Consider the following 12,231-nt stretch of genomic DNA (forward strand, 5'->3'; position numbering starts at 1 on the left):
AATTTGTGATTAAGCACTGGCGGAAACTAGGCTGGAGAAACTCTTTTGAAGTTAAGGCAGTTTCTCTTTCTCTCCATCCTATCTGCTCGTAAAACAACAAGTAGCTCTTGCTGGTGTCTCCCTCCCCTGGCTTAGCTCATCAAGCTAAAATATGGTTTCATTATAGACCTGGAATCTTAACAAGACTTAAGGCAAGTGGATAAGCATTTTCTGCCCTGGGTTTTGCTGCAGCAGGGTGGTTACAGTTAAGTGTGTATAACATGTGACTGTAAATGGGATACTTTGCAAAAGACGTGGAAAAGCACTGACCCTTCACTCATCAGATTCTCCCCTCCCTGATTTTCAGCCTCTTCCTCAGAAGATTTTCACATTGTTCATCCTACCAGTTCTCAGGCTTTGGCAGTACCTCAGCATAGTCCTCTGATGTTGGAATGTGTTGTTAGTGGACTGCCCTTATCTTATGTCCGCTGGTATAAGGATGGCCAAGATGCACTAGCTGGAGGCAGGTGGAGGACGTTTCACTCTCATCTTAAGATAGATTCACTTCATGCATCAGACGCTGGGAATTATTCCTGTGTAGTGGATAACAATTCTGGAGTTGTAAAACATGTAAACTACAGTGTGAATGTACTTGGTAAGAAAATGGCAAAATATCTTTTTTTATTTATTCAAATTAACTTTCAATAAAACTCATCACAATAAAACACAATTTAATTTAGCATAACATGTATTATTTGTTTCAGAATCTGCCTCTATTTCAAAAGGATTGCAGGATCAAACTGTGTCTCTGGGAAAAACTGTGCATTTTTCATGTGAAATCAATGGAAACCCTACACCTAACATTACTTGGTTCCATAATGCAGCTCCTGTCCATCTCTCTCCACGGCACTTATCTTCAGGAAGCAAACTGAGGATTAGTGGTGTCACCAGAGAAGATGCAGGGTTGTACCAGTGTTTAGTCAACAATGGTATTGGGTTTGTGCAGTCTACTGGGAGACTTAATTTCCAAGCAGGTAACTTTCGGTTTAAAAATTTTGCTTGTTTTGTTTGTTTGTTTGTTTGTTTTCGGGGGGGGGGGGGTTGGTCTTAGCAGGTTTGAAAATTAGATTTCTGTTTCCTGGAATTATTCTGATAAATCGTTATTTATCCATAGGTTATATGTCTATAGTTCAGATCATAGCTCACTGGATTTGTCTGTTGCTTATACTGTAAAGCAATGATAGAGACAAGGGTAGACTATGGTGCCCTGGCTAGTTTCTGTATATCATACCCAGTAGTATATCATTTCTTAAGTTCTTAGCAACAGTGCACATTTATATTTCTTGATACAGCTATTAGCTATGTCTGAACTGTAAAAAAGAGACTGAAGTTAATCTTCCCCTGCTGTGCCATAAGGACATTTTGCACTCATTCCCCTGCTATATCCATAAAGGGCACTTTGTAAATAATAGATTGCCAAACTTTCCACATGGTTGCATCCAGAAGCTAGCATCCAGTCGTATGGTCTTCACCACCAGTAAAAAGCTTGTCTGTTTTGAAAAAGTCCAGTCTGTTTTCCTGTTGTGTTGAAGTATTATAAATTAAGTCATACATGTATAATGTGGCCCTTCAAGAGATTTGAATCTCATAAAAGCTTAAGGATGCATCCCTTCTCCCACTACCCCATGCCTGCTGAGCTAATAGCTTGTTCCAGATTCACAAGTTTCTCAGGCTTGTGAAGAATACAAGGTCCAGGCTTTCTGAGGGTTGGAAAGGTACTGTTCAAAGATACTCCAAATTCTAGACAGTACTTTCTACCACTTCTTAAAAGCCAGTCCTGATCTTCAAGCAGCTCAGATTTGGCAGTTCACTCTCCCTTTCTAGCAGAAAGAATGAGATGGAATGATAATAAACTTCCTGGCTTCGTAGGAGTTTAAGTGAAATTATCTTTGGTCCTGGTCCAGCACTCTTGAACTGCAATGATACATTAGCTCTCCCCATTTTAAAAAAGTTGTAACCAGACTTAATTGATAGACAAAATTCAGAACAGAAAGAAACTCAAATCCATATAGTATTGTGCAAGCTTTTGATCTCAAATGTTGTTTGGTCAAATGTTACAAAATAAAAATATTATAATGGGACAGAAACAAAATTTTGGGGGTCATTATCTGACCTGATCTTTATTTGAAGTTATCAGTATTTCTTTTTTAATGGGGGTGGGCTGGGGGGGAATTTGAAATTGTATATAGTTAAATGGCAGCATAATCCAAGATCTTAATTTTCAGTCTGTTAGTAGTTCTCTAGACCAGAGCAGCTACTGTCACGACACCTGAATGGATAGACTTCAGGATATCTATGTAGCTCCAAAGCAATATCTTGTTTCTGCAGTCTTTTGTACTTAAGGACTGAACCCTTATATTGATCCGGCATGTTTCAAGACAGAATTTTGAATTGTTATTGTTGCTTTGTATTTCCATTTTAAATAGAGAGAGGTTTCAAGCCAGTCATAACCTCACCACCAGCAAGTTCCAAAGTGCCAGATGGTGACACGGTTACGTTGTCCTGCAATGCAAGTGGGCTACCTGTTCCTGTAATCCGTTGGTACAACAGTCATGGGCTGATTACCAGCCACCCTTCACAAGTCCTTTATTCAAAACCACGGAAATCATCCTCACAAGCAAAAACCGGCAATTCTGTTTCAGACAGAGTCTACTTCATCATGTCTCGGGCTGGATCAAGTTCCCTATATGTCCAGCCTGTCACACCAGAGCATGCTGGGAAGTATACCTGTGAAGCAACCAATGAACATGGCATGGCTCTTTCAGAGGCTTTCCTTACAGTTGGTAAGAGGTGTCCTAGTTGGTTTTCTAATTACAGTGTAAATATTTTTAATGACACATTGTCAGAGTCTTGGACTGGTAATCTGTCTGATCCTCTGGCTGCAGTATCTCAGTCAGTTGCTGTATGACTAGTTTACATGCGCTCCTGGAACTTATCAGGCACTCAAAATTTAGCTTAATTTCTCAGGAGGCTGTTCTTTCCTTACCAGGCCCTTACTTCACGTCATGGATAGCACAGAGTTACTAGTGGACATTCGTCTACAGCCTATCCTTCTGACGCTTTACAATCAGCATGCTTTAACTTGTCTTCTTCCACATTTAGCTCACTGTTGCAGTCACCATTCCCAACCTTATTCCTCAGCTTGCTGAGGACATCTCTTGTGTGTGTGAAGCAGCTCAAAATCTCCATACTTGTTGGTATTTCAGTAGAGATTGGATGAAATATAAAGCAGGCCAGACTAAACATTACAGTCCGCGATTTATGAAGTGCTTGTTTTGCGAACTCTTGGCTTAATCAGACAATAGATGTAAAGCAGCAATATAACAGGGGTTATATGCCAGTTGCATATTAAATATCTCTAGTTGCGAGGAAGGGGATGTGGAGAAACAGGCTCTTCCTTGCATTTCAGATGCCTGGATTATTGGCAAACACTGCAGACTTTAAATTTGTGTGCTGCTTAATCTCGTTTTTTAACCAGTCTGTTACTTTAGTTAAGGCTATTGTAATTTAGACACTGTGAAGCAATGTGACTACAGAAGAATATGTTGTTATTCCAACAAAGGTTGTGTGATGTGAAAGAATATGTAAAACTGCTTAGAATCATTCTCAAACAAGTTGTTTATTTATATTTTCTTTTTTTAACCCGCCCTCCCCAGAAGTGGTTAACATTAAAACAATCAGCATTAAGCAATCAAAACAACATTATAAAACAATTTAACTAAGTTAAACAGAATTCCCATTTAATAACAGCTTCAAGATGACAGGCATAAAAATTGGCTAAAGTTAGTAATTAGAAATTAGGTACAAAAGGGGGAGCTTGTCCTTTGTGGAATGAACAAGTAGTAATCATAATTATCCATCCTTTAAAATTATTCAGTGTCAGTTCATATATTAATCAGTACTCTGAATCCTCTTATGATTCCACAGGATCATTTTCTTTTGTCACTGAAGGTCTAAAAGCAAAGTCTGCAGATTCCAGTTTGTTTAGAATGCCCACTAGGGTTGCCAAGTCCAATTCAAGAAATATCGGGGGACTTTGGGGGTGGAGCCAGGAGACTTTGGGGGAGGAGCCAGGAGACATTGGGCGGAGCCAGGAACAAGGGTGTGACAAGCATAATTGAACTCCAAGGGAGTTCTGGCCATCACATTTAAAGGGGCAGCACACCTTTTTAAATGTCTTCCTTCCATAGGAAATAAAGGATAGGGACACCTTCTTTTGGGGCTGATAGAACTGGACCCCCTGGTCCAATCGTTTTGAAACTTGGGGGTACTTTGGGGAGAAGCACTAGATACTATACTGAAAATTTGGTGCCTCTACCTCAAAAAACAGCCCCCCCAGAGCCCTCAAAACCTCCAGATCAATTCTCCATTATACCCTATGAGAATCGATCTCCACATAGGGAATAATAAAGTGCTCAGCAGACGTTTCCCTCCCCCCCCCCCTCGGTTTCTGGCGACTCTGAAGCGAGGGATTGGCCTCTCTACTCACGAGTTGCTGCCAACTTCTTCAAAGTAACACAGAGCAACCATCCCAAGAGGAAGCCTTTCCAGCAAGCGGAGTCTGAAGCCTCCGGAGGGGGAAAGGCACATGGTCCTCTGGGGGTGGGGCTTCCCCCCACCAGCCAGTTGACTGGGGTTGGGAAGGAGCCTGGGAAAGCGGAAGATTGGCATGCCTAGTGCCCACACTTGTGCTTTGTGCTAAACATAATTATCAGTCCATACAAAAATAGTTGCTTATCCTATTTCTACCTTTAACTTCTTCCTCCTTCAGTTTCTTATGAATCTAGTACAAAGCCAGAAGCAGTGTCTCCAGTGGAAGTTACCCAAAGTGATGAAGGTGATGGAGAATATGATTTGGAAATGGGTCTCCAAAGTTCATCACCAACTGAGATTATTGATGAAGCTTCTACAGAAAAAGTTTTGCACGGCGTTTCCCCACCTGATGCTCCAATCATTCTCAGCCCCCCACAGACACTTAAACCAGACCAATACAACCTTGTATGGAGGCCAGGAAAGGATGGCGGCCTGCCAGTTAATTTCTACTTTGTGAAATACCGTAAGGTAATCTTCATTGAGTTGCCTCTTGTGAAATGTGCAGACTTGATGAGTAATTAATGGCCAAACTAACAATACCGCATGGCCATTTTGGCTCTTGAAAACAATTCTCAGCAAGATCAGACTTGTGAGGTTCTTTGAAAAATGAAAAAAAAAGCTTTAAAGTGGCATCATGTCTGCATGGTTGGGCATGATATTGTCTTGTTTGACCCTACAGATTCCATCATTTTCTTGCAATATTATCTTACCAAGCAGAGTTTAATGTTTCAGTGGTTAAAAGTCATGAACATTGGAAAGCTGCAGAACTCTGCTATTAACAGTAGCCAGAGAGAAGCTAGGGTAAAGCCATACAGCACAATGACACTGAATCAGTATATTTGTAGTGGAGACTGAAGTGCATTTGCCTGGGTAATCATCATAATAATTGAAACTATAATGAGAATTATGTGGTAAACTGGGAAATCATCTTGCTAATATTTGGGTGGAAAATGTAAACATATGGTTTTTTTTAGTGTTATTATTTTTTCTCGGGAAATGTTTTGCAGCTTGTGTCTAACTACATAAAAACTACTTTGACCCAAAATTAGAGCCAGCAACGTTTGCCTATGTCGTTAGCCAAGTTTTCCCCATAAATTGAAGCTGTTCATCTGTGTATATATCTTGGTCTCATTTTGACCTAAAACCAGAAATACCACAAAGTTTTTTTTGATCTGGCAAAATCCTTGAAATCATATGACAGTCTGTTTATATAATTTTGCATCCAGGCATAGTTGGTTCAGTTAAATAAAGAGCTTTCACTACATATTAGAAATCTGTTTTCTTCATCTTCTGGACTTATAGATGGATTTTTAATCATTCTTTTCTTAGCTTTTATAATGCCAGGATTTTTATAGCTGCTGCTGAACTTGCACAAACCTTTCTACCTGAAATTTTCTCCCAAGGTATCTAAGAAGCATTGGCATATTTTGCCTTGTGAGAGCCTCCGTATAAGCTTTGATCATTCCACTACATTAATTCAACCTAAATGACAGTTCTAGAACTCTTGCAGTTACTTATCTGGGATACAACTTCTGTTTTTCCCTTCAAGATTTAGGGGGGAAGTTCCCATGAGAGAAAATTAAATCTCCTGTAGTTTTTAATCAGGAACTGATTCAAGTGAGATTTTTCTACTTGACTATAATATTAGAGTACAAAACACACAGGCCGTGTCAGTCATAAAGCTTGTATATGTATATTTATTTGCCACTAGGTCATTTAAATTATATGTGAATGATAGATTGACAGTGGCAAAGAACTCATACCTCTGCGTGTGAAACTACAGATATGTGGCAGCAAACTTCCCAGTGTTTTATTTTTCCACACAAATTTTTCATTCCTCAAGATTTAGTGTTGCATAAAATTAATGAATGGATGCCATTGCCAATATGACAATAGGCAAGTCTGGCAGTTTGGAAGTTGTGATGAATGTTTTTCAGGTAATTATCACCAAAAATTGTGTGATGATACTTGGATGTTGTAAATTTGATGATATGGGATAAAACCACAAATAAATATATAATCAAATAAAAATCAGGTTATGAATTCACTGCACTTGACTGACTGATCAAAATCAAAAGGATATTGTAATTTCTAATTTGATACAAAATTAACAAGTAAAGCAAATGCTGAGGTGCTTCAGTTACCTCCATGGAGAAGAGTTAACTTCTATTCAAGTGGGTAAACAACATCCACAGCATGCCATGCTCAGTTCCTTGGGTATGTTATTAGTGTGCAAACAGTTTTAATTGCATTTAGTTCTCTAAAGTAACCAATGTAAAAAAAAATATGTGCTGTATTTTCCTCAGTTTTTCATAGATACCTTTGCCATAGAATGTTTAAATGCTTGTTAACACCTTTCTGCAGTGGAATAACTGGAGTCAAATCAGATTTAGTATTTGTCTATCATGGAATAACTAGAATCGGCTCAGATATAGTCTTTGCCTCCTCTTATTTAGTACTAGTAGCTTTAGGTAGGATATTGCTCTTAGCATCTTCTGCTTCCTCTTTTATACAGTTGGATGATAATGTCAATGTGTCCAGTTGGAATACAATTCGTGTTCCTGGAAGTGAAAATGAACTTCGTCTGTCAGAATTGGAACCCTCCAGTCTTTATGAAGTCTTGATGGTAGCTAGAAGTGCTGCTGGTGAAGGCCAGCCTTCTATGCTTACCTTTCGTACTAGCAAAGGTAAATGTGGTATTTGCTGTTCTGTACATCTGTCCCAGAATGCTTCAAGTAGATAAGAGGAAAATCTCAAGTTCCTGTTCCTGTAAACCAGAACTCCTCTAATATAATACCTAGAAAAGCCAAAGATAGTAGTGTGAATCCAACCATGCTCCAAGTAGCCTATCTCAAGTCTAAGAAGCCCTTCCTCAAACAACTCTTCCTGCAATGGAGGAGTCACTTAATTTGGAAGAAGGCTCCAAACTTTTAGCTAAAAGGAATGGTGGGATATAAATATTTTTAATACATGAACTTTGCTAATTGGAGTGGTAGGATAGGGGTATGATCCACCCAAGAGCATACAGTCCCAGTGAAACCCTTGTTCAGCCCTTGCTTTAAATTGGGCCCAGGCTTGACAATTATGGCAGAAGCTCCAGAGCTTGTTTATAGGCATTTCACAATCATTTTCTTCATTAGAAGTATTTAACTTTTCCATTAAAGTATTTGAGGTGGTTCAAAACATCTTTAAAACAAGTATTGATGGTGGTTGGTAGTGGAGAAACTCTCAACAAAATACTTGAGCCAAGTAAAGTTTTGATGTGGTAACTAACCTTACTAAGCTAGGCCTTAGTCAAACTGTTGCAAGGAAGGCGTTCTAGTTTTGCCCCTGCACAGAAAATGCCCTGTTTGAAGTTGCCCCATACTTTACTTAAGAAGCTGAGGGGCACACAGGGCAGAACCTCTGATGCAGATTTTGGTGAGAGTTGCTCTTTCACTACCAGTGTCCCAAACCATGATGGGCTTTGAAAGTAAGAACCTGCATTTTGAATTGTGCCTAGAAATTAATTGGCAATAAATCATTGAATTCTCTTTCAAGTCTGATTTAAGCATGCTCCTGCAGCAAAAAGAGCTTCATGCTGGGTGGGTGGTTATCTTGGGTAGTTAAGAGCAACCTGATGTAGCTCACCTTTTATAGTATATTTAACTATTAATGGGACTTTTTAAAGTGTAAGGTTTGGGCTTAATATAATTTCTCTTAAGCAAGTCTTATATGGGGCATGGCTGAGTTTAAAGTAAAGCAGAAGTTGTGTTCAGGGTCTGTTGCTTCAAGCTTGTTATAAAGGTACAAAGTATGCTGTAATGTACATTGGCTAGTAATTTTTCAGCAGTATCTCATGGAGCTTATCTCTCCAACATTTGTTAGAAAGATCCTCCTCCTCAAAAAACACACAAACCCCTTCTCAACCAGTTGGCATTCCTAAGCACCCTGTCATTCAAGAAGGGTCAACCAACAATTTTGGTGTGGTCCTTCCAGATGCATCTCGACATAGTGGAGGTAAGTGTAGCTTGCTGTGGTTTGCCATGTAGAAAGATTCTCTTGTCTTGGTGCACCATTTAAAATATTCAGTAGATTGGAAGGGTTCCATAGCTCAGCTGCTTTGTGTGTTGAACATATGATGTCTCTAGTAAAGAATCTTGATTAACCATGTTGGCATAGATCTTTGAGACTGTAGAGAACTATTGCCAGTTGGACATTGTTTTTTGTATGTGTGTGTGTTAAAATGTATCTCACAAAGTAGGGTACAGATATATAAACTTAAAATAAGTTTGTTGGAACAAAAACAGATTTTACTGGATTAGTTATTTAAGGAACACTAATGAACAAAAAAGACTTCACTTGGCATGTAGAACATTGTAGTGATAGCCCCAGGTTAATATGAGTGGAGAAAGTGTTCCATAACGAGGGCACTACCACAGAGAAGACATTATCTCCAATAACTACCTGCCTAAGCTCTGAGACCAGGAATATATGGAGCAGGGCTCAGTAGATGATTGATAGCAGGCACATATGGGAGTAAAAGTCCTCTCAAATACAATAGTCCCAGGCCATTAATTAGATAGCAATGGATGTAATGATGGTTTTATTCCATATCAAATTTTACCATTGTTCTTTCTCATTGTATGATGGTTATTATGATGATATTTAAGATTTGTTAAGAAATGCTTTTCATTTTGATGTTTGTCTTTTGAAGTTTGCAATATACAAGGATTCGCTTGCTTTCATATTTTTGTGATGTAAGAACTTACGTTCATAAGTGAAAATTATGCTGGTGATCTTGGGCAATACGTGTTGATGCTGAGGTTAAGCAAATTAATTGCTGGGCTGTTCTGCCTTATTAAACATTGGCTTTTGTTGTAATGCATGTTCCATTAGCCATTTCAAATTACTAAATTTTACAAATCCGGTTTTATGATACATTATAGTATATCGAACTGAAACAGTTAACTCTTGAATGTGTAGTGTATAAAAATGTAAGATCACTGTCGTTTTCTCCATCAAATGATGACAAACTGGCAGCTAGTTGTAATTTACAATCTCACCATACCTTTCTCTTCTGTATTAAATTCCTCTTTTCCCCTCTGTCACTATTTTGTAGTTTAAGAACATGTGTAAAACAGTCTAATAAACTCTGGAGGATAATGTTGAAATGCTTGTAATCAGACTTACTAACCCCACCTCTCTCCATTCTTTCTGTTCCCACTGCTGTCTAACTTCAAGTGAGTTGAGTAAGTATTAATGTGGTATGCTTGGCTTTGAACGGTAGCTAATTTGTTTTTGAAGTGAGTGATTAAAACTTCTTGGTACTTGACAGGCATAGAAACAAAGCTTTCATGAGCCCTGAAATTCCAGTTCAGGTTTTAGACGTTTCACTTCTGCGTAACAAGATGAATTCATTGCAGCACCAAGCTGGAGTGTCATAGCAGATTAGCCTGCCTGTTTCTGTGATCTTGAATAAGCAAGTCTTTCAGGGTTTTTTGATGTGCTAATACTGTTATGTGCTGATGTAATTCAGTGGTCTTGTGCAGCATGGTGGTTGTATATTGTCTGTCTTGGCAGCTGTAGTCTTATTTTTGTAAGAAGTTTTAATTCATCATCGATCTTCTGTGCGGTCCTACATGGGGACTATGCTTGAGCAGGATTGCCATCGGATAGGTCTTTACAGCTAAAAGCTTCCAGGGGGCACTGCACACTTGAGTGAGAAGCTTGTTCCCGCCCAGGGTCTACGTGCTCCAGTGCCCTCTTTCCCTCAGTTCTCTCAGAGAAGGTGGTGTTTTTTGAGTCTCCAACTACAGTTGAGAGGATTTTATCCAAATTCATCAAAGCTACATCGGCTTCTGAATTCCTTCCATATTGGCTTACCACATGGCCAGGCTTTGTATTAGACTGATCCAGAACAAATGGCCATGGTTCTCTGGTCTCAGCCCCAACCTGTGCAGTGGCCTTCACATCCCTACATGATGTCTCCGAGATCCTTGGAGGAGAGGGGTGACAACTTTGCAAGCCCCAGTGATGTGAGTTACTGTCATTACCATCATCATGTGACATTGTATCCACCTTCAGCGACCATCTTGCACAGGCCAGGTTCTCCTATGCTGGCAATAAGAGGAGAAGAAACAGCTATTGAATTTGACGGATTTGCCACAACATGGGATCCAAACCCAGACAAGAGGGTAGGCGAACCATTTCCAGTATCTCCGACAGAAGATCTCTGAATGTTTGGAGAACAGATAATTCGTATGGTCCAATCTCTCCAGAGAGAAGTCACTACCTCGGAGCACAAAGATAAAATTCTGAGTCACCCTATTCAGAGTCTCCTGGGATTATTGCTTTCCCAGTGTTGGAGGACCTTGAGGACCTTACACAAGAACTGTGGCAAAAACCTGCATCTCTCCAGCCTACCTCCTGAAGGGTAGAACATTTTTATAACAGAAGAGAGATAGGATTTATACCTCACCCTTTATTACCCAAAGGAGTATCAGAGCAGCTTACAATCTCCTTTCCCTTCCTCTCCCCACAACAGACACCCTGTGAGGTCAGTGGAGCTCTTCCATAACTGCTCTTGAGCAGAACAGCTCAGTGAGAACTTGTGTCTGACTCAAGGTCACATCAGCAGGTGCATGTGGAGTAATGGGGGATCAAATCTGCTTCTCTCAGATAAGAGTCCACACACTTAACCATTTCACCAAAATATAAGATCAAGAAGGAGCCATTTAACTATTTGATAGCTCATCCTCTGCCATCCTGTGCGGCAATTCTGGTCACTGCACCTCAAAAAGGATATTATAGCATTGGGAAAAGTCCAGAAAAGGGCAACTAGAATGATTAAAGGTTTGGAACACTTTCCCTATGAAGAAAGGTTAAAATGCTTGGGGCTCTTTAGCTTGGAGAAACGTCAACTGTGGGGTGACATGATAGAGGTTTACAAGATTATGCATGGGATGGAGAAAGTAGAAAAAGTACTTTTCTCCCTTTCTCACAATACAAGAACTCATGGGCATTCGATGAAATCGCTGATCAGTCAGGTTAAAACTGATAAAAGGAAGTACTTCACCCAAAGGGTGATTAATATGTGGAATTCACTGCCACAGGACGTGGTGGCGGCTACAAGCATAGACAGCTTCAAGAGGGGGTTAGATAAAAATATGGAGCAGAGGTTCATCAGTGGCTATTAGCCACAGTGTGTGTATATATGTGCGTGTGTGTGTGTATATATATATATATATAATTTTTTTGGCCACTGTGTGACACAGAGTGTTGGACTGGATGGACCATTGGCCTGATCCAACATGGCTTCTCTTATGTTCTTATCCTCCTTGGTTACAGAGGGGATGCAGCCAAAGGGCCATCAGGCGTACCACTCCACTCCCACAGATAGGGAAGGGAAAAAACTGGATGTCCTGCATCAAAAATTGTACTCTTCAGCAGCTTTAGGTTTCAAAATTTCTAACTATGAAACCATATGCCAACTATGAAATTATTATGTAGTTTGGTGTAGTGGTTAGGAGTGCAGACTCTAATCTGGAAGAACCAGGTTTGATTCCCGACTCCTCCACATTCAGCTGCTAGGTGACCTTGGGTCAGGTGACCTAGCAT

At 39.8% G+C, this 12,231-nt stretch overlaps 1 protein-coding gene across 4 annotated transcripts in view; it reads left to right on the top strand.

Moving 5' to 3' along the window:
- CDON (cell adhesion associated, oncogene regulated) overlaps positions 1-12,231 on the top strand; it is a 136,276-nt gene that overhangs the window by 100,453 nt on the left and 23,592 nt on the right. For all 4 annotated transcript variants that reach the window (XM_060250686.1, XM_060250683.1, XM_060250684.1 and 1 more), the window contains exons 6-11: positions 347-634; positions 744-1,013; positions 2,466-2,822; positions 4,811-5,100; positions 7,148-7,319; positions 8,500-8,631. In XM_060250686.1, coding sequence (XP_060106669.1) covers positions 347-634; positions 744-1,013; positions 2,466-2,822; positions 4,811-5,100; positions 7,148-7,319; positions 8,500-8,631 — 1,509 coding nt within the window. The remainder of the gene's footprint in view (positions 1-346; positions 635-743; positions 1,014-2,465; positions 2,823-4,810; positions 5,101-7,147; positions 7,320-8,499; positions 8,632-12,231) is intronic.

Source organism: Heteronotia binoei, chromosome 12, assembly GCF_032191835.1.
Source record: "Heteronotia binoei isolate CCM8104 ecotype False Entrance Well chromosome 12, APGP_CSIRO_Hbin_v1, whole genome shotgun sequence".
Lineage (NCBI taxonomy): Eukaryota > Metazoa > Chordata > Lepidosauria > Squamata > Gekkonidae > Heteronotia > Heteronotia binoei.